The following is a 27,514-nucleotide window of genomic DNA, read 5'->3' as shown; positions in this document are numbered from 1 at the left end:
CTGCAGGATCGCAAACCGGCCCATGCCCCAAAAACATTGCCGACCCCTGGTCTATATTGATTTACCGTATTTTTCGCTCTACAAGACGCACCAGACAATAAGACGCACCTAGTTTTTGTTTTGTTTTTTTAAAAATAATATTTATTAAAGTTTCCAGAATAAAAAAGGAAAGAAAGAAAAGAGAAAAGGATACATTTTACACTTAATTTCATTGCCATCTTTCCAGGACTCCCCCCCTCCCCCTCTTGTATTCCATTTTCATTAAATTAATTCCACAAATTCTTACCCCAAATTTTAAAGCCTTGTTATAATTATAATTAGCCCATTTATTCAAAATTAATTTATCTTATTTAACCATTTCTCTTTATATTTTTTATACTTCCCTAAGATCGACCCCAGTTCCCTTCCACGAATTCCCCTATTTTTATAAAACAAGGAAAAATGGGGAAAAAAAGAAAAGAAAAAATATATAGTTTTACAGCCTTTGGGTTCCAAATCTCCCTCCCCCCTTTCCCGGTTTCGATCCCCAAAGTTCATCCATCTGTCTACTGCCAGCCTGGAGAACCCACGTCCATGTCTAAATCTCTCTCAGTTCCACTTTGCCGTCTTTTTGGTAGCTTTTAATTTCAGAAAGTCCAATCTCGGAGAAACTCTCAGAAAAGATCATTCTTCTTCCATCCAGACCTCTGTGTTTAAGAGTATAACTCAAATTCTGTTTCTTGATCCTTTTAAAGTCTGGATGTCCCAAATGTTCTAACTTCGAATTTAGTCCAGCTCTTATTCCTCAGGTTTCTTTTCCTGTTCTGCTGCAAAAACCTTCTAATTCAGAAACTTCTGGTTCCTCTACAGAGGCTTTATTTATTCAGGAACATAAACTTACGCCAAGTCCCTTCCTTTCTTCAATAGATAAATCCATTGTCTCCTTTAGTGTAGAAACCTCTGTAGACAAAATAATGCTTCGTTTTTGCAGCTTTCCCAAGAGATAACAAATCCTGCTCAATTTCCTAGTATTTTTCCACTTGCTGCCACTGTTGCAATGTCCCGAACTCCCTCTAGAGGGAATATGGTAACTTAGTTTCTTTCCAGATCAGACCCAAAAGTCAAATAACTTGTTGCCTTTATTTCCAATAATTTATGTCCAAATTGTAACAAATCTAACCAGCAAAGCCATCGTAACAAAGTTCTCTTTAATTTTCCTGCTTTGACAGCTACTTTGACAGCTGTCAAAGTTTCTGTGTCTCTTCACCAGTCTCTCATGACGGATTGCTCCCGGTTCCCGGGGGGTTGGATTTTAGTTCTCACAGACCAATCTTCTCCTCCAGCACAATTACTTGTAATTTCCCTTCGTGAAATTAACTTTTTTCAAATAAACAAGTTCATCTCTCGATCTTAGTTGTCAAATCCTTGCGTTAAAACATCTACAACGGGGGGGGGGGGACTTCCTTTTTGCACCTCCCCCGCTCGCTCCAAATTCGTAAATCAAATTTTTCCTTTTAAGTCCGATAAATTTACTCACGGGTTGTTCTTTTTAATCCAAAATTTTCAAAAGAAGAAGTCGTTGCTCTCCGTCGAATGGCATGCGGCTTCGCTAGGCAGGGGAAGCAGTGGACTCATAGCACCACACACCCCCGTCACCCGCTCCGCAGCCTTTAAAAAGGCTCCTTCGTGGGTCGGGGGCGCAAACGGTGCCCGCCGAGTCACCAAGTCCATGGGCATCACCGCCCATGGTTTTTGAGGGTCCCCGCGTCGCCGGCGCAGCAGGACCCAACCCCTACCCAGCAGGCTCCCTCCGGAGCTCGGAGGGAGTCCGCCATTCGGCGATGGCGCCGACCCGGAAGCTAAGACGCACCTAGTTTTTGGAAGAGGAAAACAAGAAAAAAAATATTCTGAATCCCAGAAGCCAGGACAGCAAGTGGGATCGCTGCGCAGCAATCCCGCTGGCTGTCCTGGCTTCTTGTTTAGCCGTGCGCAGCCTTTCCTGGCTGAGGAAAAAACCCCAAGAGCCGCGCACCTGCTCCATGCGGCTTTTTTAAGGGAGCGCTGAGCAGAGCCTCCCACCTGCATTCGCTCCATAAGACGCACACACATTTCCCCTTACTTTTTAGGAGGGGGAAAGTGCGTCTTATAGAGCGAAAAATACGGTACTTTGCAAATCTCGAAGCCATGCTTTTTCATTCATGACTCCAGGAAGCTTCTCAAACACCTCTCTCTCTCTCTCTCTCTCTCTCTCTCTCTCTCTCTGTGTGTGTGTGTGTGTGTGTGTGTGTGTAAGGGGGGGGACCTCTATCATCCAAAGTAAGGAACATCTTTGAATCTGTGATGTGTCATGTCCACGGAAGCAAAAGCCTAAAAAAAACCCCTGTGCACAGAGCCAATTGGCAGGATAGTGAGAGTTACACTACACTCTGCTGTCCTTAGCCACAGGGTGCAGAATTGCAGCCATTTCTTGTTAGGCAGCCAAGGGAGAATGCAGACATTCCCACTGATTTAGGACCTAACCGTGCATCGCTGGGGAAATGGGCAATTGCTTAAACTTAAGCCATGGCCATCTTCTTGCAGGCCGTTTTAACTTCGTTCATTTACACTATTTGTCAAGAGCACTTCCACTGTTCTCTTCTCTAACATTTTTTAAGAGATGTGGGAGAGTTCTGGAGGCGCTCTTCAGCAATAACTAAAATTAAAAGGAGTGCAGAAGTAACCTCTTCCAGTGCAAAAATTAGCTGCATTCCACAGCACTGCACTTAAATGTGCTTTCAGATTTGCACAGCGATTCAGAATTAGAATTAATTTCCTAATGCAACACACGCTAGGTAAACTTCGTAATGAACTTTCCAACAAACCATTTCATGAAGAAGATCACAAGCCAAGGTTGTGCCCTCCAGAAGTTGGATTCCAGTGTCCCACAGCCTCAGCCAGCATGACAAATGTGTGAAGATGATGGCAGTTGTAGCTCACGCCACCATGTTTATTTTAGTATGTATAACTTCCATCTCTCTCTCTCTCTCTCTCTCTCTCTCTCTCTCTCTCACACACACACACACACACACACTCAGTCTACAATATCCATAAACTGTAATTAAAACATCAGTAAAACTAAGTAGACACTGGTTGGTTAAAAGAAAAAAACTGTGTTGTAAAGGAGTGCGTAAACAACGACAACAAAAGTTTTAATAATATTTCTGAAAGAAGGGAGGAGTGGTTCCTGCTGAAGCCATGCTGGTAGGGAGTTCCACAGGGCAAAGGTTAACACACCAAAGGTTCAGTCAGTAGTGAAGAGCCAGTGTGGTGTAGTGGTTAAGAGTGGTGGATTCGTAATCTGGTGAACCGGGTTTGATTCCCCGCTCCTCCACATGCAGCTGCTGGGTGACCTTGGGCCAGTCACACTTCTTTGAAGTCTCTCAGCCTCACTCACCTCACAGAGTGTTTGTTGTGGGGGAGGAAGGGAAAGGAGATTGTGAGCCGCTTTGAGACTCCTTAGGGTGGTGATAAAGTGGGATATCAAATCCAAACTCTTCTTCTTCTCAATCGAACCTCAGGGGCATGGAAAACCACCCTTTGTATCTCACTGTTCCACAGTTAAGACAAAAGCCTAGGCTGGATCACCTGCTCTGTCTACTAGAAAGTCCACAGAGTATTCAGGATTCCATCAGTATCCATAAATATCTGAGGGTGGGTCATCTTAATCATCGCCCCCAACTTTAGGATAGCTGTCGTTGAGTACAAACTTCACCAAGGAGTGTTGTAGACTGGAAGCAGTTCACACAATCTCAAATTGTTCAAAGACACCTCAACGTAATATACAAGAGAGAGCATGCATTGGCATTATTGGTGAAATGCAACCGATGTTAAGACAGCCACTTACACTGTGAGTTACAGGGCACCATACAATTATTGATGCATTTTGATTTGCAAACTACAATGAGAACAAGCCGCAATCATGGGCAGAGTTGCAAAAGAAAAACCCATGGACCTATCTTATTGACCTCCTCAGAAAGTGTTCTCATACACCAGTTCATCAAGTTGGCAACTGACGTGTACAAAGCAGCCCTCACAACCACACACCACAGATGGAGCTTCCATAAAGCTGACATCACGTCAAGCACAATACTTTTCAAACACAGTGTGGGTAGAAGGCAAGATTATGTAATCAATATCCCGCCCCACTTCAGGGGGGCCATTGTGAACTGTGTCACCTGGGGCTGCTCTGGGATGGGGGAATACCTGAAATGAGGAAAGGAATCTAGTGAAAAATTCCTCTCTCCATTTCGGAGTGATTTTCCCTCTCCGACTGCAACCGCAGGTGACACAGCCCACACAATATAATAGGTGCTCTTCCTAAGGCTTATTTTGGGGTGGGGATTTACACCTGACTGTAGGGGGGATGAGGGGAATAAAAAATATCCATTGAGTTTTCTGCTCCCATGTCACCCTGGACACTACCCAAAGAACACAACTTACGAACTCATCTGTGAGTCATCACATACCAAGTTCAAGCTCACCCAGGGACAGCTGTAGGCAAGATTTCTGCATTGCAGGGGGTTGAACAAGATGACCCTATGGGCCTCTTCCATCCCTACAATTCTAGCCTAAGTCAAATGATATATATGCATATGTGAATCCGCACTAAGGGCGATATGTTGCATCTGCCATGAATGTGCTGCAGAAAACACTTCCATGGAGATGTTCTTGGCCAGTGTTGGCCAATGATGTGGAATGGGGTAAGCCACAACAAAAATCTGGTGAGCATTCCCAAAAATTAGGAGGAGGGGTGGAGGATATACATCACAATGTTTCTGACAGCATTTCTGGGGCTTGCATAACATCTGTTCTCACTCTTAGATTCCTCCTGAAGCCAAAACATGTAGCCTTTTCTTTAGCACTGCACTAAAGTTTTGGAAAGTGGTCCCCAAACTGTTTTCATAATGACAGCCATAATTGTCCTTTCACAGATATCAAACTAAGAAGATGAGGTGAGCATTATGTTCTCAGCTCTTTCCCAACTGTTCACTACTTGTTTAGGTACAAATATGTTCAGCAGCTTAGCACAGAGGTGGCAATTATGTTCTCTATCGAGTGTGCTGAGCAAATTGACCAAAGATGATGACAGAAGATAATAGGTTCTACTGAAGAACCATTATAATTAACGAACACTCTACAGACTTTGGGCTCAACAAATAGCCATTTAGCTATGCTAAGTCTCAAAAGTTAAAGACGAGAATAGAAAACAGTTAATACACCTTCATTACAACTAATACAACTACTAAATCATAGACAGTGCCTCATCTTCACAGAACACAGATGCAACAAGACCCATGGTATATGGTCGTAGAATGACAGCAGTTGACCCACATAAGGACAAGCCACTGTCGAGAACCCGCTCGCCATCCGTAAATAATCAGTCTCACGCCAAGATGGGTTGAAGAAGTCTGGCCGCAGCTCTCTCTAGAAGCTGCTGGAGCACAGCCTTTATTGTGTGTCCACGAAAAGATACAAATTCAAGGAGAAAACTTTGCCTCAGTCAGCAGATAAAAGACAATACAATGCATTAGTCTCATGTTCTCACACCAGACCACGTATTTGATCATGTTATACTACGTGGACCAATCATTGGATGGCATGAGCTGTCCACGCGCTGCTCATGCTTGCAAGCAATGCTTTCTGCTTATGAAATCATCCTTGCAATAATAAACTTTTGCCCATGCTCTTATGGACAAATGACCATATTCCCACAAGCCACGTCCAATTACACTGGCATAGAGGAAACACTGGTGAAGCCCAATCATTTGTCAGTATGTGATGACAAGTCCTACTACGTTTCACCGACCAAGAGGATGCAGGTTGCTATAGTTACTCACCGCAGTGTGTCCAGCACAGTAGGTGTAGCTAGCGTGGGATTGGTAGTGCAAGCTTGTCCTTGGGAAAGTGTATGTGTTCCAAAGAGGTTGGCTGCTGCTCCACTGGGAACTAAAGCCAGGACTCATGGTCACTCGGTATTTACTGTTTTGGTACGTTCTCACTGTGGAATTAGGCTACCGAGAGAAAGAAAGAAAAAAGCAAATGTAAAATGCAAATACTTGAACTGCACATAAACACACACAATGTTGCATTTGGAAAACACATAGACATATTTTTTTTCTGCAGAAAATGAAAGAATACTGGAAAGTCAATGAAGCTAAGAGTCCAGGAATGCTGTACTGGGGAACAGTTACTCTCCAGAGGACAAAAGAGAAGTGGGTCTTGTAATCGCTTGCAAATGAAGTTTACCTGTGACCCCATCCCAGAGGAGGCACAGAGATGGCGACGAGCAGCAGATGGGCAAAATGCCGCAAGTGCTGACATTCACAATCACTTTGCAAACTCTTATCAAATCAGCTTCTGAAAATACGGAGATACTGTATGTTAAGTTGTGGGTGAACCTATCAGACGACACAGCGATTCTTCAAACAGCTCTTGTTTATTCACAGGCCAGAAAAGAACTGAACTGAAGGGATCAGCCAGCCTGCTTATATACAGCTCCACTAGAATGCAACAGTAACCATTTTCTGTAACTATCCAATCACTGAACGTCACTTTCGATCCCTTATTTGCATATGTGGACCTGAACTATCTACAGTATCCCCCTGCTGGCCCAGGGTGAGAACTTCAGTACATAACACTGTACAATTCCTCTAAGGGGGCCACTTTTGCATCACCAAACAACAAAGGAAAAGTCAGGAAACCAATTTGCATAATACTGGCATGTGCTGATTTATTTATCGGGATGAAAATTTAAGAATCAATACTATACTTTAGGTGGAAATAGATAAAAGTTTAAAAAAAGAAGAAGTGGAAATATAATGCATCTCACCATAGTGGATAAGACTTTGGCCAGGTGATTTGGGTGCCTGCTCAGTCTGCTGTGCAGGTGCTAATTGTTGATAATAATTTCAAGGCTCCTCCTCTCCCTTCTTAGGGTTATTTGCCTTAAATCTAGCTGGGACCCCTCAGGCCTTCCAAGAGATAACTGTAAAGTTGGAAACAGGGTCCTTCTAAATTCCTTGCACTTGCACCCTGTTCTTTCTGACATTCAAGCCACCCTGAATGAAACCACACCTTCTGTTGGCTCTAATTGTGCTTTATAAATTGTAAAATGCACGGGTGGCACAGCTAGCAAACACAATGCACATCGACTTCTGTCATGCCTTCTGATGCATGCTTATTTCCAGCTGATGAGGAGAGATCCCACCAAAGAGCAGACATTCCCCACACTACCCTCAGCAACACTTTATGGTATCTGAAGCAGAGGGCTGCTCCTTTTTGGTTCATGTCAAGGGATTCCTGTGGTGCGATTTCTACAGATTTAACTTACAACTCTCCAAACGCAAAGCATACAAATGAACATTAAAAGCTACCCTAAACTCTCATTAGTCACAATATATGACAAGGGGTTACTTTGTTCATTCTGAAGAGGTTTTTGGAGAGAAACACTGCCCTCATACTTGAAGAAGATCTTCCCTCCACTCTTCAAATAAGCCTTTTATAGGGCTATGAATCTTGGCATATCAAAGGAAAGGTTTCACTTTAATTCCCCAAAGGAATGCAATATAAATTCTCTTTTCTTTGGCCTATCTCATAAATTCATCAGAAATAAATTTCATCTTTCGCAACGAACAGAGCACTGGGTTCTGGGTGGGCTGGGATCAGAAGAGACCGGATAGACGTTCTAATTTATTTATTTATTTTAGAGAAAGATTTATAGACCGCCCCCTAACATAAAATATCAAGGCAGTGCACAACAAAATATGGAAGTACAATAAAACGTAAGCTACCATAAACATGAGACAAAATAAATATGACTACCCCATGCTGAAAAAGTTTAAACAACTCAAGAGCCTTTCAGCATATGAAGACGATGTCTGAAAATTAGCAGTGATGTTGCCTGCTGACACGAAAAGACCAACTTCTAGTTGAAGATAAAACACTCCAGGGATGATCTTGGTGATCAAGCTAGGACATAAGGGCTCTAGTGGTCCTTGGGGTTTGTATATCTGCACAGTAACCTTGAACCTGGCATGGTATCATATGGGCAGCCAGTTCTAACGTTTTAGCATAAGTGTGCCATGCTCTTAGGTGTCTTTCCCCATCAGGTGTCTAGCCACGGCATTCTACAATAACTGGAGTATCAAGACCAGGCCATAGAGCACATTGCACATTGCAGTATTCCAGTCTCAAGGTTCCCAGTGAACAGTAGTCCTACTGTGGCCAGCCTGTTCTTAGCCAGGCATGGCTATAGCAGTTCATAGAATCATAGAGTTGGAAGAGACCACAAGGGCCATCGAGTCCAACCCCCTGCCAAGCAGGAAACACCATCAGAGCACTCCTGACATATGGTTGTCAAGCCACTGCTTAAAGACCTCCAAAGAAGGAGACTCCACCACACTCCTTGGCAGCAAATTCCACTGTCGAACAGCTCTTACTGTCAGGAAGTTCTTCCTAATGTTTAGGTGGAATCTACTTTCTTGTAGTTTGGATCCATTGCTCCGTGTCTGCTTCTCTGGAGCAGCAGAAAACAACCTTTCTCCCTCCTCTATGTGACATCCTTTTATATATTTGAACATGGCTATCATATCACCCCTTAACCTCCTCTTATCCAGGCTAAACATGCCCAGCTCCCTTAGTCGTTCCTCATAAGGCATCGTTTCCAGGCCTTTGACCATTTTGGTTGCTCTCCTCTGGACACGTTCCAGTTTGTCAGTGTCCTTCTTGAACTGTGGTGCCCAGAACTGGACACAGTACTCCAGGTGAGGTCTGACCAGAGCAGAATACAGTGTCACTATTACTTCCCTTGATCTAGATGCTATACTCCTATTGATGCAGCCCAGAATTGCATTGGCTTTTTTAGCTGCCGCGTCACACTGTTGGCTCATGTCAAGTTTGTGGTCAACCAAGACTCCTAGATCCTTTTCACATGTACTGCTCTCAAGCCAGGTGTCACCCATCTTGTATTTGTGCCTTTCATGTTTTTTGCCCAAGTGCAATACTTTACATTTCTCCCTGTTAAAATTCATCTTGTTTGTTTTGGCCCAGTTCTCTAATCTGTCAAGGTCGTTTTGAAGTGTGATCCTGTCCTCTGGGGTGTTAGCCACCCCTCCCAGTTTGGTGTCATCTGCAAATTTGATCAGGATGCCCTTGAGTCCATCATCCAAGTCGTTGATAAAGATGTTGAATAAGACCGGGCCCAAGACAGAACCCTGTGGCACCCCACTAGTCACTCTTCTCCAGGATGAAGAGGAACCATTGATGAGCACCCTTTGGGTTCGGTCAGTCAGCCAGTTACAAATCCACTGAGTGGTAGCATAGTCAAGACCGCATTTTACCAGCTTCTTTACAAGAATATCATGGGGCACCTTGTCAAATGCCTTGCTGAAATCAAGGTAGGCTACATCCACTGCATTTCCTTCATCTACCAGGCTTGTAATTCTGTCAAAAAACGAGATCAGGTTAGTCTGACATGACTTATTTTTCAGAAATCCATGCTAACTATTGGTGATCGCAGCATTCCTTTCTAGGTGCTCACAGACTGTTTGCTTAATGATCTGCTCCAGAATCTTCCCTGGTATTGATGTCAGACTGACTGGGCGGTAATTATTTGGGTCCTCTCTTTTCCCCTTTTTGAAAATAGGGACAACATTTGCCCTCCTCCAGTCTGCCGGGACTTCTCCTGTTCTCCAGGAATTCTCAAAGATGACTGCCAGTTCTTTTAATACTCTTGGATGCAGTTCATCTGGCCCTGGAGACTTGAATACATCTAAACTAGCCAAGTATTCTTGTACTATCTCCTTAGTTATTCTGGGCTGTGTTTCCTCTGCTGAATCATTTGCTCCAAATTCTTCAGGTCGGGCATTGTTTTCTTTATCGGAGAAGACTGAGGCAAAGAAGGCATTGAGGAGTTCAGCCCTTTCTGTGTCCCCTGTTTGCATTTCACCAGCTTCTCCTCTGAGTGACCCCACTGTTTCTTTGTTCTTCTTTTTGCTACGAACATACCCATAAAAGCCTTTTTTGTTGCTTTTAACCTCTCTAGCAAGCCTGAGTTCATTCTGTGCTTTAGCTTTTCTGACTTTGTGTCTACACGTGCTGGCTATTTGTTTGAATTCCTCTTTGGTGGTTTCCCCCCTTTTCCATATTTTGTACACATCCTTTTTAAATCTTAACTCAGTTAAAAGTTCTTTAGATAGCCACCCTGGCTTCTTTAGGCACCTTCCATGTTTCCGTCTCATTGGTATTGCCTGAAGTTGTGCTTTTACTATCTTCCTCTTAACAAGCTCCCAGCCATCATGAACTCCCTTTCCTTTTAGTATTACTGTCCATGGGATCTCACCCAGCACTTCCCTAAGTTTTATGAAGTCGGCTTTCTTAAAGTCAAGAAATTGAGTCCTAGTATGCTTGGCTGCTCCTTTCCGCTGTATAGTAAACTTCAGAAGAGCATGATCACTCGCGCCTAATGATCCTTCCACTTCTACCCCACTAACCAGGTCATCCACATTGGTTAGGACCAGATCTAATATGGCTGCTCCTCTTGTTGCTTCTCCCACTTTCTGGACAATGAAGTTGTCTGCAAGGCCAGTGAGGAATCTGTTTGACCTTATGCTCTTGGCTGAGTTTGACATCCAACAAATATCCGGGTAATTGAAGTCCCCCATTACTACTATCTCCCTTCCTTTTGCATGCTTGGCCATCTGTTCCAGGAAGGCATCATCTATGTCCTCCGTTTGGCTTGGGGACGTATAGTAAACTCCCACAATGAGTCACTGTTATTCTTCTCGCCCTTAATTTCTTCTCTCCCTTAATTTTGACCCAAATGCTCTCACTTTGGCTTTGAGGTTCTAAATCTTGGATCTCTTCACAGGTATACACATCCCTGACATATAACGCCACTCCTCCTCCTTTCTTGTCTGGTCTGTTTTTCTGAAATAGATTGTATCCCTCCATTATTACATTCCAATCGTGGGACACCAGGTTTCAGTGATGCCTATTATGTCATATTTAGTTTGCTGTACCAAGAGCTCAAGCTCATCTTGTTTATTTCCCATGCTTTGCGCATTAGTGTACAGACATTGAAGTCCATTAATCATTCCCCCGTGTCTCTTATTTAAGGATTTTTTCCTCCCACCACTAGGTCTGCGTGCTGTTTGCTCCATTTGGTCTATGACATTTGGATGATCATCTTCATCAATTGATAGACTCCTACCTTCAGGAGCACTGTCTCCCTCCCCCACATTAGTCAGTTTAAAGCCCTCCTGATGAGGTTTCTGAGATTTTTGGCAAAAATATTCTTCCCAACCGTTGTGAGGTGCAGCCCATCGCTTGCCAGAGGTCCATCTTCAAGAAACTGCAGTCCGTGATCTAAGAATCCAAACCGTTCCTGTTTACACCATTTGCGAAGCCAGCTGTTCACTTCCACTATTTTTCCCTCTCTCCCTGGGCCACGTCGTTCAACTGGGAGGACAGATGAGATGACAATTTGTGCATTTAATTGCTTCAATTTCCTGCCCAGAGCCTCGTAGTCTCTTTTGATCTTCTGGAGGCTATTGCTTGCAGTGTCATTGGTTCCCACATGAACCAAGAGGAAGGGGTATTTGTCAGTGGGTTTTATGATTCCTTGCAGTCGTTCAGTTGTACCAGAGAAAGCTGCAAAAGGCCCATACCCAAATCCTAAACCTGGAGTGGATGTTTTCTAACTCAAGGTCCCTGAAATCAGTTGCTGGAAGTAGGAACTGTTGACCAGGCAAGCCCAAAAAGCAGCTGTTGACCAGGCAAGGCCAGAAGTGCAGACTCTTCATATTTATATTAAACCTGGCCAATTCCAAAGCTTCATACAACCTGCCGATTGCAGAGTACAATGTGGCATGATCCTATGAAGAAGGCAATAAAAGTTGTGTGAAGTCTTAGGTAATTCACCAAGATGTAGGTTGTGAGGTTCCCAGTTCCTGGAGGGTTGAGGGGTTTGTTGGTTTGTGTGTGTGTGTAATGTCCTAGGAGACCGTAGCTACACATATAAAGTTTTACTCTTACATACCAGCTCCTTGCAAGAGTTTACCCAGTTCATGTAACATCACCTGCCTTATCAGATGCTATGTTTCTCAACTTGCAAACAGTAATCATCAAGTAATGTTGTGAAGCTTTTAAACAGGGCACAAGCATGGACAACCAGTGCAACTAAGGCTGTGATCCTAGGCATACTTAAAAGTAAAGGTAAAGGGACCCCTGACCGTTAAGTCCTGTCGTGAACGACTCTGGGGTTGTGGTGCTCATCTCGCTTTACTGGCCGAGGGAGCTGGTGTACAGCTTCTGGGTCATGTGGCCAGCATGACTAAGCCACTTCTGGCGAACCAGAGCAGCACACGGAAACACCGTTTACCTTCCCGCCGGAGCAGTACCTATTTATCTACTTGCACTTTGACGTGCTTTTGAACTGCTAGGTTGGCAGGAGCTGGGACCAAACAACAGGAGTTCACCCCATCGCGGGGATTCAAACCACCAACCTTCTGATCAGCAAGCCCTAGGCTCAGTGGTTTAGACTACATGGGATTAATCCCCATTCATCACAATTAGGTGATGCTTCTGAGTAAACGTGCTATATACAGAGGGTTGTGATGAGTCCAAAATAGGAGGTGGATAGCTTTGACAACTAAAGCCCATTGATTATATCCAACCAAGCTATGAGCTGATCTAGTTTCCTAAGGTCTGATTTGAATAGCAACATTCATTACTCATCTAATGGCAGGTCCTTGCTCACAGCAAATGGACTATGTGACTTGTTTATCATGGAGAAAATCCTGTTGGTTCTCTGTGCCATTGAAGACCCAGCAACCAGTGGTTGTTTTTATTGAATCATGGCATACTGCACTCTTAATTCATTGAAGGACTGTTCCTTCGATACTTAAAAAGCCCCCCTCCCCATATATTTAGAGAACAGCATTCAGCTTCAAAGCTGACAGACACTTAAACTGTCAGAAAACTGACTGGTCCAGGCATTTCATGCAGCCTTTAGGTCAACACCTGCCCATCATTTCCTTGCACATTTGCACCTAAATAATATGCATAATTTGGGCAGGAGGTTATATATTTGGAATCCCATATGCACTATATCTGCAGTCAGATAGTTCAAAATGACATAGAAGCACCACTGATCATTAAAAGATTTGGAAAGGACACATGGAATAAATTAATCATTTCTCTTTCTCTCTTTCCCCCCTTAGTATTTCCTTGCAGAAGGTACTGAAACCCTTAATTGACTACAGTCCATAATTATTTTTTTCTCCCAGAAAATTTTCAAGTAGATTCACTCCCTTTTTACAGTTGACATATTAATGAGATAGGTCAAAACTCTCTTCCAAGTTCCACTATTCCATCAGACTTCAGAAGAAGTGTGCAAATGACTTCCAAAGTTGAGTCCATGCTGTCTTAGCTGCTAAGCCTTTAAAATGAACTTCTCAGAAGTATGAGCGGTCTGGGGGAAATGACATAAATTTGAGTCTCTCCAATCCCTGGATTATTATTATTAAAAGCATTCTGCCTTTGGCTACTTCTTCTGTAGTTCTGTAAAAAGGAAGAAGAAGAAACCACAATAATTGTGCCTGGAGATTCTTATTAGGCACATTTCTCTTCAACCACCAGCATATTCTCTTTTGACTCCCCAGAGGAGTCCTGGATGCGACAAAAACCCACTGCAGGAATGGATGACATTGTTGTAGGTGCCTCCGGCTGAGATGCAAGATGCCCCGACTTGAAACATGCTCCAGTAGAGATTGCAGGCCTAATCCACAAACGACTGGAATGATAAAATATGACCAATCCCCCAATGATAATGTATGTTTCCTTGAACAACAAGTTGGGAAAGAGGAGGAGGGGAGAAAATCCTTTACTCCGAATTGCATGTTGAGCTCACGGATAAGTAGAGATAAACATCTGCTAACTATAAAAAGTTGAGCAAAATAATAATAATTAGATCTATGAAGCCAGTTAGTTCATCTTGTCACACACGAGCTTGCCTTTAATAGATAAGAATGATAATGGATAATAAGGTTTAAGGTGCTGGTTTTAACCTTCAAAGCCCTATATGGCCTAGGACCCTCGTACCTACGGGACCACCTCCTCTGGTATGCCCCACGGAGGACCTTACGGTCTGCAAACAACAACACTCTGAAGATCCTGGGCCCCAGGGAAATTAGACTGACCTCGACCAGAGCCAGGGCCTTTTGGGCCATGGCCCCGGCCTGGTGGAACGCTCTCCCACAAGAGAATAGGGCCCTGCGGGATTTGACATCTTTCCGCAGGGCCTGCAAGACAAAGCTGTTCCGCCAGACCTTTGGCCAGGGGGTAGTCTCACCTATTTTCTTTTGTATAAGAACAAGCATGAACGAGGCCTCCCAGCCTGTTCACAGGTCCTTATATGATCAGTGAAAACAGTTGGTCCTGGCAAGTATTAACTGCTCTCAATCTTAACCTGATAACTGCCATTTGTCCAAATTTTAATTTGTCTGAATTAATTTTAAGATGTATTTTAATTAATTGATGCCTGTTTTTATGTATACTGTGTTATTTGTATGATGTTAGCCGCTCTGAGCCTGGCTTTGGCTGGGGAGGGCGGGGTACAAATAAATTTTATTATTATTATTAATAACAATAATAATAACCCTTAACAAATGACAGCTCCTAGGATTCTTTGGGAGAAGCAATTACTGTTTAATGCAGTATCATACCACTTTAAATGTCTGGTGTGAATCTGCCCCAAAGCTGTGATTCCATGATGCACATGTACAAGCTAAATATGCATCTATTCCTACCCATCCCCTCTTCCCCCCAAACTGCATCTTAAAATTATCAGAGGTTCAAAAAAGTCCCTTCACTGCTAATGCTGTTTGAACCTCAAGGTTCCCCCAACCCTCACATGGGGAGAAAAGGGTCGAACCACAGGGTGACACATTTGAAAAGGACAGCGGGGTTATCCCTGTTATTCAGCGCTGATAAGCAGAAAGATTGCAGAGCGAAATATTTTGAGCTTTTGCCAGGTATATCCTGTGAAGGGAATTTGGAAATAAAGTTTTCAATTACAGACAGCACTACCAAGCCTTTGGCGAAACAACTGTGACACAAGCAATTAGGGAATCCAATATAACAGACAGTCTTAATGGTTGAGATAAGCTAGCTAAAAATATTTCCTTGAATGCTCACTTGAGTGCCGTTTCCGTAGTATTCACTCGAAGCTTCTTTTATCTTGAGAGGTTACAGCGCACACACAGGCAGGTAACTAGCGCAATATGCTGTATGGCTAACTTCCACAGGAGATACCCCCAGAACAGCACGATCCTATGCATGTCTACCAAAGTCTCACTGAATTCAGCACAGCTAATTTACAGATAAGTAGGTGAAAAATTGCATCCTAAGACTGTCATCACACACTGGGTGAGAGCAAAAATGCAATTCAGGTTTATATTTAGTAAGTTTTTTAGGGATTGGATTACTATAGCACCCTCCATCAAAAAGATTCCAGGTCTGTTTACAATTTTTTAAAAATAGGCAGTAGGAACTATAACAATGGATAAATGCAAAACCATCTTGCATCTTCTCCTCTTTCTTTAATTTCCCCCACAAAGATAGCTCCTAGGAAGAAGGAGGAGGAGGAGGAGGAGATGATGATGATGATGATGATGATGATGAAGAAGAAGAAGAAGAGGAGGAGGAGGAGAGGAGGAGGAGGAGGAAGAAGAAGAGGAGTTTGGATTTGATATCCCGCCTTATCACTACCCAAAGGAGTCTCAAAAAGCCTAACAATCTCCTTTCCCTTCCTCCCCCACAACAAACACTCTGTGAGGTGAGTGAGACTGAGAGTCTTCAGAGAAGTGTGACTAGCCCAAGGTCACCCAGCAGCTGCATGTGGAGGAGCGGGGAATCAAACCTGGTACACCAGATTACGAGTCTACCGCTCTTAATCACTATGCCACACTGGTTTTCAGATGGTGAGGTGGAGGAAACAGAATTTCCCTGGCCCTTTTGCTGTAGAGCAGGAATGGCTAGCCTGTGGCCCTCAAGATGTTGCTGGACTGCATCTTCCATCATGCCTGATCACTGACCGTGGTGGCTAGGGCTGATGGGAGTTGGAGTCCAATAACATCTGGATGGCCACAGATTAACCACCAATGCTGTACGGGAATCATGGGCTGTACGAGTCCCACCAAAGTGACCTCTCTGGGGCGCAAGCCTGGGCAATGTGGATGGAGGTCCTGGACTGCCCAGACAAAGCTCCCTCTTGGTCTCGCTGATGTGATCCAAAGGAAAGGAGAGCAATACATTTGACACCAGCTTGGCTGCAGGAGTTACTGGAAGGAGGCATGCAAGGTGTCATCCAACCATCTCAGGGTCTCCACTCTGGCTTTATGCAGGGTTTAATCCTCAGACTTTTCTTCTCCCGAAGATGTCCCACAAGGCAATGGGTAAGGATTGTTCCTTGGGTTTTGCTCCCAAAGCCGTTTTCATGAACGAGTATAGCCACAAGGCAGAGAAGGTTAAGGATCAGAGTTTTCCTTCTCCTAGACAGGCTACCTTCCCAGAGCCCCATCTGCCCCCCATTTCCCCTTCCAGCATTTGACTTCACCCTTAAAGGTGCGCTCCTCTATTGTCTCGTGAGACAGACAGATGCCAACAAGTCCCATGATTCCACAGCAAAATAGAGCAGGTATAGTATCATTCCCAGCTCTAGAGAAGCCCTGGAGGGCTTCCTAAAGCCCAAGGCTGAAAAACATGACATTGGATGTTGTCCTCTGTGTCAGAAAAAAAATCTGTCCATCTTTAATGCAGATTTATGAAGCTTACAAAGATTTTAAAAAGAGAGAGAGAGAAAAGGGGGGAAGAAATGGGATTGTTAGGCTTGTTTGAAGTACACATTAAAAAGAAAGGACATCTGCTAAGATTGGTGTTCCCAACACATTTCAATAGTGTCTTTATCAAGGGAATTATGCATATGATTCCTTCATAACTCTGCACAATAAAGTTCCATACTCCCTTTTACTTTTTTGCTTCCTTTTTTTTTTTTTTTTTTTGAAGTACCTAGAATCACAGAGGCATGCCAATTTTTTAAGTACCTAGAATCAGACAAATAAACCATGACATTTTGGGGCCTGAGGCAGATAATCAAGATGCCTTTCCATGATGGTAAAAATAAAATAACAAACTAAATCATTCACAATTTATTGCCATTTCATGGTACCCAAAACCTGCTGCCTGGGGTGGATTGGCTAATGATAGGGAGCCCTGTCAAATATAGCAACAGCCATCTATAATGTATGTTTATTATAGTACTATTAAAATCCAGGCTTCCTCATGACCTTCCCAATCGACCCACAGTACCATCTGAAGCCTACACACAATCATACACAGACACACAGACACTTTTAACCAGAAATACTTGAAACTCACATGACTAGTAATTATTTAAAAAAGTAAAAGACTAGGTTTGACATGCAAAAATCGAGGGAGCTCTTAGGCAAATCAGGGTAAGATTAAATAGAAATGAGAAAAACAGTGATGAAACAAAGAATAATAACAAGTTTCTTTCTCTCTTGCTCTCTCTCGCCAGACTGTCTCTAAACGTATTTCTGCACTAGGCCATCACATTTTTAGTAATGATTTCCAGAGGAATAGCCATGTTGGTCTGTTGCATCAGAAACAGTAAAGAATCCTGTGGCACTTCAATGATTTGCGAACTTATTATAAGCTTTTGTGGATCACAGTTCACTTTAACAGGCACATGAAGCACTATCCTAATGCATCAAGTGTTGTCCTGAGTGTTATCCTGTAACTCAGAACAACAGTTTATGCATTTGGTGAAACAGACTGTGATCCCCACAAGCCTGTGCCTTAATGCATGCGTTAGTGTTTAAGGTGCCGCAGAAAAAAATGGGTGTGTTTTTTTAAATATATATATTTTTTAGTGTGTTTCAGAACAAACACATCAACACAGAGGTTAAAACCATACTGTAGTCAGATCTCAAAAACATCAGTCCCATTTCTCCCCCAGTATCCACTGATCCACTCTCCACCCCTTCCCCAAAGAGTGTAATATCATCAGCATATCCAAAGTGTATTCATATGATACTTGGTTATGGCAGGAACAGACAGAATGAAGTAAAGAAAAGGGATTCAAGCCTGAAAGAGCCAAACATTGTCTTGGATCCAGTCTATGACCACTTTGCATATTCAGATGTTCAATAAAGGATTACTATGTCCCCAGAAATGGATCTCACTCCCTTTGACCTTTAAATACTCTCATCTTACAGGGGAGCTTTTCAAATAAATCCACCCTCCACACCTTTTCGCTACCAGTAATCCAAATTAGGAAATGTAACATTCTTCCAGATTTTGGCTATGGTGGATCAGGCTGCTAATAAAAGATAGGAAATAAAATCCTGGTCTTTCAGGCCCTTATCAGGCCCATCAAACAAGCTTAGTAAGGTCAAGTGTTGAAGATTCTGCGACATTTTGTTTTGACCCCCCCAAAAAAACTTTTGGGTCTTCATGCAGCTGCACCACATGTGGTGGTAGGTGCCAAACCGCTGGCACGCCCCATCGCATAAAGGAAATGTACCAGGCTTCATAAATGCCACTCTTCTGGGCATTAGATACCAGCCATGCAAAAGCTTGAAAGGCAATTCCCTAGATTGTGCTGAGATTGACTAAAAGGTTCAGAGCTCCTCAGCTTTGACCAGTCCTCTTTGTTTATCTGAATCTGCAATGTCATTTCCCACATCTTTCTCAACTCTTTGTTGTTTTTAGCGTATTTCTGGTTTTAAATAAGGAACCTTGGATTTAGATGGACACTCAAAAATTACTTTGCACTTTCTTTGTGCTTCTGCTGGCAGCCACTGTCAACACGCAAATTTAAAAAATCTGGCATAAGGTAGGGGGGAAAACATAGCTGCCATTTATATTTGTAGCTTTCCCCAAAGATTGGAAAAGCTACAGTGGAGCACAGTATCATAATTTTCAAAATACTCCTGTATTTTATGACTTTAAATCCTTGAGAATTACTTTGCCCTCTCACAATATTTTTGCTAACAACATTTTAACCACAAACACCCACAAATTCAACTAGATTTGTGTCAGCAATGGGTGGGGGAATCTTTGAAACCTTCCTATGCTTAAAGTCACGGGGCTGTCTCTCGTCTTGTTACATTTCCTCCTCTTATGCCTTTTACAGTTTCTTTGAGTGGTATAATGAATGTACAGCGACATATGAAACTCTTGCCTTCCCAACATATGCTTGGAAAAATTCTTTACAAGGTCCCCTGTGTTAATGTCACATGACAGTTTGAGATGTTGAATTCCATAGGACAATTTATCAGAGTAAACTGGGCTGCAAATAAAGATACTGGTATACAGTGGTACCTCGGGTTACATATGCTTCAGGTTACATACGGTTCAGGTTACAGACTCCGCTAACCCAGAAATAGTCCCTCAGGTTAAGAACTTTGCTTCAGGATGAGAACAGAAATCGTGCAGTAGCGACATGGCGGCAGCAGGAGGCCCCATTAGCTAAAGTGGTGCTTCAGGTTAAGAACAGTTTCAGGTTAAGAATGGACCTCTGGAATGAATTAAGTACTTAACCCGAGGTACCACTGTATATGTGTGGCTCTCATGCCATAGGCACTGGAGTCATCCCTCATGTAAACAATTATCATTCATATCAGCGGTCCCACACCAGCGCATGGTCTTTGCACTCCTGTTGCTGCAGATCTACACAAACAAGGACTGCTGTTGAGGTGTCAGACTGAATAAACAGATTGAATAACCAGGTAGAATAACTTCTGCCATGGCTGTATATAATAATTATATTATTATTCTTATCTTCTTTAGCGATCACTCGTAGCCGAGTAAGATTGTCTTCCATAAACACAGTTTTAACAGTGAGTCCATAAGTGACTGTGGAGGCCAATTCTGGATCCACATGTCGTTCCACAGTGGGGAAATATGTTTCCAGGAGGAGTTGATCATGGTGAGGGTTTGCCAAGCATGCCTTCCTCTTAGCACATTTCACCCTTTCGTCCTGTGTTTGAGCATCTTCAAAGCCCATGACACTTTTGGTAAAGGCTGTTCTCCAATTGGAGAACTCACAGGCCATTGTTTCCCAGTTGTCGGTGTTTATACTACATTTTTTTTAGATTTGCCTTGAGAGAGTCTTTAAATTTCTTTTGTTGACCACCAGCATTACGCTTCCCGTTTTTAAGTTCGGAATAGAGTAGTTAAATAATTATATTAAAATGTATCAAGCACAAGAAATGTACAATTACTAAGTTCTAGCAAAATGCTCACAGACTTTCCTGCATACTGGGTTGGCTCAGATGGAATGCCAAAGCATGGTTTGGTGGTATGTGAAGAAGCAGTGTACTCCCTCCTCCTGCTTCCAGTCCCATTAATAATAGCCTGCCCAGTACAGACAAAATGAGAAACTATGGTTTGCCAAGAACCTATAACCAAGGGATCAGTTTGTGTCGAGGAGGGAGAGGAGGGAGAAAGCCTGTGTCTGAACTAGCCCACTGTCTTCCCTGTTGCATACATAAGCAGGCAGCAAAATATCTTGGGTCAACATTGTTCTCTTGCCTATTTAATAGGTGACTCCTGCTGTCTATCGGCTGCTTGTAATAACTTCTGAGGCTGTAGTAAATTCTGAAGTGCAGGAACTCATAATGACTGCCTCCATAGAAACACCCCAAGGAGAATTAAAAGCCATGGGGTGTTTGTGTGTGACACATACCAAAGAACAACACTATATATACATCATAATACTCCAAATGTATTAGGATCAGCATGCATATTTAGCTGGGTGTAAGCTCCATTGAACTCAGTTGTGCTTCTTTCTTTCTGACTGCAAAGATCCAACTTGTAAAATACATTGAGCTTTAAGGGGGAATATTTAGGCAGCTGAAAAGCAGCCTTTAGTTTTTAATTAAAAATGCAAATCATCTTGCAATGAAGTGTTTCCATTTAAACTGCTAGCATGAAGTAAAAACGCCATCAAAAGAAAAGAAAAAAGAAGCATTAAACCTCTGCTTGATTATATTTCACATTCTCTGACTTCTTCTATGTCTGGGGTCTTTAATGTAGCGCCATGGGCAGCATGGTACCCTCAGCTTTCCTTCTGTGAAATGGGCATATTGTGGTGCCCATGACAGTTCCATATACTTACAATTGTTCCCTTTGGCTAAAAAAAAAATGTTGGGAACCCTTTGGGCTCTATGCTAATCTGTTACAAAGGAAATTGAAAGCCTCATTATGACTTCAGCCAGTGGCCAGAGCAAAGAGAGTCCTCCACTTACCCTGTCATTTTAATAGATGATCCCTTGGAATCCTCTTCCACTACACCACTGATGAGGCAGGACAGCACTAGGCTTTGTATAGATGAGCAAGTCTTCCTGGATCAGGATAGATGTGTCTAATCTTTTGTATCTCAAAGGATATGCCTCTCAGGCAGCAAGTCAGTGGTGAAGAACCTTTGCTCCTCTAACAATGCCCATCCTCCTTGATCATTAGCTGTGGTAGGATGGGAGTTATAGTCTCCAGCAGGCATCGGCAAACTCTGGCCCTCCAGATGTTTGGGACTACAATTCCCATCCTCCCTGACCACTGGTCCTGTTAGCTAGGGGTGATGGGAATTGTAGTCCCAAACATCTGAGGGCCGAGGTTTGCCTACACCTGGTCTCCAGCAACATCTGGAGAGTCAAAAGTTCCACACTGTTGCAATACCTGTTTAGGGGAATGATGCATGCAACAATTTTCAAATGGGTACCAATCTTGTCTATGCACAGTTGACTATACAGTCTTACCTTGGGCTACAAACGCTTCAGGTTACAAACTCCGCTAACCCGGAAGTAGTACCTTGGGTTGAGAACCATTCCCCAGGATGAGAACGGAAATCACGTGCCAGTGGCGTGGCAGCAGCGGAAGGCCCCATTAGCAAAAGCACACCTCAGGTTAAGAACGGTTTCAGGTTAAGAACGGACCTCCGGAATGAATTAAGTTCGTAACCCGAGGTACCACTTTAATACAGCTATAGTGGTTTAAGTACAGCTATAGTGGTTAAGACATAGCCCATGGGCCATACCTCTTCCCCAAGCAATTTCTGCTACCCCACTCCCCAACAATGTGGTAGCTGTATTGGGGTTTATCATTGTTATCCTTAAAGACACTTATTTATTTTGCTTGTGGCAGGCGGCACATTGGGTAAATGGAGAGATTTCAACATCTCCATCAAGATCAATACAATGAGGGGGATGAATTCTGCCCCTGTTGCTGCTGCTAATGAAATCAGTCCGGCGAACAAACAGGTAGGGCGTGATGTTGAACTCCAGCATCACACTGTTGTGTGCAAAATTTTGTCCTCTCCATCAGACGAACCTAACAGTGGGGACATGATCACCACCCGCCCCCTGTTTATCAGATCGATATGATAAGCAGGGGAAAGTGTTATGCTGAAGTTTAGGTGTCTGACTTTTCTCTTTCACTTATACATACAGAGATTCCCATTCCCCGCTCCTCTTGTGCTTTCCAGGTGAGGTTTCGAAAAGGTAAATAGCACTGAAGGAAGCCCCTGCTGACACAAGTCAGCTGCATCAGGCTGAGGGAACCATGCAAGCCAGAAGAGGGCAAAGAAAGCTCCTGTTCTTTGGCGTCCATGTGGTTGTTGTTATTGTTTAAGCAACATCTGCTGCAGCTGCCTTCAGGCAAGTTCCTTGAACTGTGTGTTTGTCTACCTGCTTGCCTGAGTGTACGTACCTGCCTGCCAGCCTCTCCTGCTGAGTGTGTGTATGTGTATCTGCCATTCTGTGTGTTAAGTGTGTGCCTGATCTATATGAGTGTTAAATGCTATGTGTGTGGTGTGGGTGCGTGGGTGTCCCAGTGGGGGGGGGGAGGCAACATGTGCTGCCCATCTTCACTTTGGCCACGCCAGGCATGTGGCTGTCTGAGGGGTGGTCAACTATGAATTTGGCATTCAGGCTGAAAAAGCTTAGCTACCTCTGAGTTAATGGATCTCAGAGGTCTTAGGGAGACTAGCATGGGATATATTTTTAGGGTGCACTAGAAAGACAAGAGATATAATACAAATCAGCTCTTTGGAAAGGTAGAGAGAAACAGTTCATGTATTATGGTATAAGATTTGAACACAGTTTCAATTTAATTCAGAATATTGTACAACACTATTACAATTGTATGGTCTGATGCAATAGCTGTTGATTTTCTTGACCACTGTATTGCCAGTCTTTTGGCATTAGAGGGCAATGTCTGCTGGAAGGACTGATCAAGCTATCATTACAATATTCCTCTCTTATGAAATAGCAGTGATGAGCAGAGCACCTCTTCTTCCCAGGCTACAAAATTGCTGTTTATACAAATTATACAAATTCTTCCACATCTTTACTAATCTTGCTTGTTTATAAAGGGATTAGAGAGATGGAAGAGATAAAACAGTGCTAAGCTCTTCTTGAATTTGTTTTCAACATTAAAAGTATTCAAAACAAACGGGTATACTGACTGTGGACGCTTTAAGTCTTTGGTATCCTGGAGAGGAGAAAAATTATGCAAGGTATTCATTAAAAGACAATAAAAAAATTGGATGAAGCAGCATTAGATTCTCATTCCGGTTTATCCAGTTTCATGCACAGAAATAGTGTGCTAAATCTTGGCATTACAAATTATTTTTCTCAATACAGCAGAACTACTGGATTACATTAATTATGCCTTCATAACCCAAGGTTAGATTCCATTCCATGTCAATTTCACATGCGTTCATTCACAGAATCATAGAATCACATCCCCTCTGTGCTTTAATCTGTATGAAAATGTTATTCAATACATATGTTATCTCAATGTATGTATTTCTGCATGTATTTTGTCCTTAAATATACCACATTTTAATGCATTTTGCTCTGTTGAGATGAGAACTGCACGGTCAGAAAGATAATTACTTTCCAATCTGTGCATTATTCCAGGAGGTGCAAACTAGGTCGGTTTGCTTAAAAAATGTGCAGAAAATGAAAATTATCCATCCATAGATTAGACAGCTGCATTGCACACCATATAGGACTACCCTCAGTTATTCAGAAGTCCATGCTTGGTACAGAACACAATAATTTATTTCCAAGAAAAACATGCACAGAATTTCAGTAAAAGCATTGTTGAAATTTATGGTAATGACAACAACTAAACAACAATAACCTTCCCAGCCCCATCCATTGCCTCACACTTGACTTTGTGGAAATCAGCAGTAGGAAGAGCAAATGTATCTAGCTCCGTTTATTCTGTGTTGAATTGCCTTCTGAAACAAACACAAACTAAGGAAATCAGTGACAAGAACTCAAATCATACACCATCAGTCCTGGTGGAATCAACAGGTACTTGCGTGGCAATCATGAGAGCTATTTATAAGGTCTGAGTTTGCCTCTAGTGAAGGCAATTTTAAAAAAAAGGCAGAGGCAGAATTGGGAATGGAAAAAATATATTCTGGGACAATTCAGTATCTTTTTGATATGTTGTCTCCCTGCTCTCTTTCTCTAGCTTCTAGTTTCTCCCCACCCTACCCCCCAAATAACATGACATTACAGGGATGGGGACTTCATAGTCATCCAGATGTTGCTGGACTCCAGCTCCCATGAGCCCTGGCTGCATGACCATTGGTCAGGGATGAAGGCAGTTGGAGTCTAACAACATCTGGAGGGTCACAACTCCCCAACTCCATGCCTGAACCTTCTCAGAAAATCTTCATATTGGCAAATCAGTCCATCCCAAGCAAAACAAACTACAATACTGAAGTCTGCTGTGCATCCACATCACTGCAAAATAGACCTGTTAGGCAAAGTGCTGCTGAAATTACAAAAGCTGAAGAGATGGTAATCACAGGTTTTGCTGCATTTTATTTAGGATTGTATGTGAATCAGAGGTGTCCTCATGCATCTTTCTCAACGCTCCTATTGCTCAGTTCCTGCTGCCTTATTTGATTAGCATGAGTATCAACATGCTTTTGGCTGTTGCCTGGCCATGGACGGGGACAATTAAGTGTGGTTGATTGGTTTTGCAATTTGGAAACTATCAGAGTGAAGTATAAGTCAATTACCTATAATTAGCCAAGGGCTTAAATCTCATGCACCCTTCCTTGTCAAGCATTGCTGCTACTCACCGTTATTTTTTAATTTAGCTAGCAAGAGGATCAGATCTCATTTCCTATTGTACAAAATCTTTCATTCTATTGGTTAAAAGCCCGTTTGCTTGCCATAAAGAGGTGATAAGTGATGCAAAGCTAACAAGCCCAATGGTATTCGCATAAATTGCTGAGTGAATGCTAATATCCCCTCATGGACATTCAAATGGATGAAGAGTTCTGTGTAACTTGAAAATTTGCTGCCAATATTATAAATGCCATTTTATCCAATAAAACAACTGCCCTATAGGTACAGTTCTTCTTAGGCACAAAGGTGTGTCTATATGTTTGCTTGCAGATCTCAAGCACCCATTAAGTGTTTGTGGGGTGGGGTGGGGGAAACAGCTAACACCCCCAAATCTTGAGGAAACAAGTAGAAAAGTAGAGAAAAAAATGAGTACCTTAGTTCTGTATAATTTTCCTAAAATAGTGGGAATGACACTAAAGCTATTGATATTTAAAAAAACAGGTCAGACATACCAGTACAGTACAACAAACCTTTCCACACACATAAGCAAACTAATGCATACCAACTCAATACAAAGATAGATAATCTTGTAAAAAGACAAATCAACAGATGTGATAAACAAGATAGTCAGAGAAATATAAATTGGTAATGAACTTCTATCTTGTGTCTAGTGTTCATTAGAGGGTTGTTAGACATATACATCTTAAAGAACTCAATTTGAATTAGACCAGGATAAACGTAAGATATTGAACCGAATGGAGCACCTTTTCTGTTTAAGTAGCATTTATTTGCAATTAAGGTGTGATGGCTTCTATTTGATATTTAAATAATTCATTTTCGCTTCCATGATTATCTTGCATATTAATGGGAAACCTTTCTAGTAATAACTTGATGACAAGCTACATGAAGCTAAGTAAATGCCAATATATAGAGCACATAGGCAGTGGACTAGAGGAAATATTGCCTGTTATAAGCTAAACATTATTTATATTCCAATCATCTAACTCATGGGTAGGCAAACTAAGGCCTGGGGGCCAGATCCGGCCCAAGGACGGTCCGGGAATCAGCGTGTTTTTACATGAGTAGAATGTGTCCTTTTATTTAAAATGCACCTCTGGGTTATTTGTGGAGCATAGGAATTCGTTAACCCCCCCCCCAGTTTTTTTAGTCTGCCCCCCCCCCACAAGCTCTGAGGGACAGTGGACCAGCCCTCTGCTGAAAAAGTTTCCTGACCCCTGTTCTAACTGGTGGTGGTGGTGGTTCTGTTGTTAGTTTACACTTTTTTTGTCTAGTAATAGTAAGGGAACATGTGCTTTAGATACCTATTAGGTCCATAAATTAGCATATATTCAACACAAAGAAACAGCGACAATTTGTTGTTGACAAAGGACAGCTGGACATATTTAAGGGCCCCAGTACCTCCAGTAGCTTAGGGCCTCATCAAAACTAAATCCGGCCTTGAGCTTAACCACAATATTTGGTTGTATCAGAGGAACACCGCCAAAGGCCAAAGGCAGAGGGGGTGCCATTGTCAAGAACCAACCAAGGAGAAGCTATTGTACACAGACAGTAAAGAAGAAGAAGAAGAAGAAGAAGAAGAGGAGGAGGAGAAGGAGGAGGAAGAAGAAGAAGAGGAGGAGGAGGAGTTTGGATTTGATATCCCGCTTTATCACTACCCTAAGGAGTCTCAAAGCGTCTCACAATCTCCTTTCCCTTCCTCCCCCACAACAAACACTCTGTGAGGTGAGTGAGGCTGAGAGACTTCAGAGAAGTGTGACTGGCCCAAGGTCACCCAGCAGCTGTATATGGAGGAGCGGGGAAGCGAACCTGGTTCACCAGATTATGAGACTACTGCTCTTAACCACTACACCACGCTGGCTCCCAGCACAAGGCAATGACTTCTATTTTAACATGTCTTAAAATATTTTGTGCAATGCATTAAACTAACAATATTTCCTCCCCACCCCAAACAAACACAGCATATGTGATTTTGCAACACGTATGCATCTTGTCCGCATATCATTTTAAGTTATCAAATTGCATAATGCACACCACGTCTCCTTAATGCCCATTAGCACAGCCTGACACTCATCAATCAGGTCGTCAAAGGTTGAGGCGACGTGTCAGCACATCAACACAACCGCCCTATCCAAAGACTGTGCTTCCTGTACACTTTGTACATTTCGAAGAAGAGCTTGGCTTGAAAAAAGATCAAGCTGAATTGGCACACCAGCTTCACAAGGCATGAACAGAGAGAGGATGGAGAGTCATCCAGCTGAAACTCCAGAGAGGAAAACACAATTGGTAGTGTTAACCTTGCC

The 27,514-nt window shown here is 42.7% G+C and overlaps 1 protein-coding gene and 1 long non-coding RNA gene across 7 annotated transcripts in view; one reads left to right on the top strand and one right to left on the bottom strand.

The window, feature by feature from the left end:
* RBMS3 (RNA binding motif single stranded interacting protein 3) overlaps positions 1-27,514 on the bottom strand; it is a gene marked incomplete at its 3' end in the record, with an annotated part of 775,525 nt that overhangs the window by 561,115 nt on the left and 186,896 nt on the right. For all 6 annotated transcript variants that reach the window (XM_079947347.1, XM_079947348.1, XM_079947349.1 and 3 more), the window contains exon 3: positions 5,856-6,029. In XM_079947347.1, the coding sequence (XP_079803473.1) occupies positions 5,856-6,029 (174 nt within the window). The remainder of the gene's footprint in view (positions 1-5,855; positions 6,030-27,514) is intronic.
* Positions 1-27,514, top strand: part of LOC307199594 — a 660,078-nt gene that overhangs the window by 541,152 nt on the left and 91,412 nt on the right. The gene's annotated exons all lie outside the window — the stretch shown is intronic.

The sequence above is a fragment of the Podarcis cretensis genome, assembly GCF_951804945.1.
Source record: "Podarcis cretensis genome assembly, chromosome: 12".
In the NCBI taxonomy this organism is placed as follows: Eukaryota; Metazoa; Chordata; class Lepidosauria; order Squamata; family Lacertidae; genus Podarcis; species Podarcis cretensis.
This window is presented reverse-complemented; position numbering and strand designations above follow the sequence as displayed.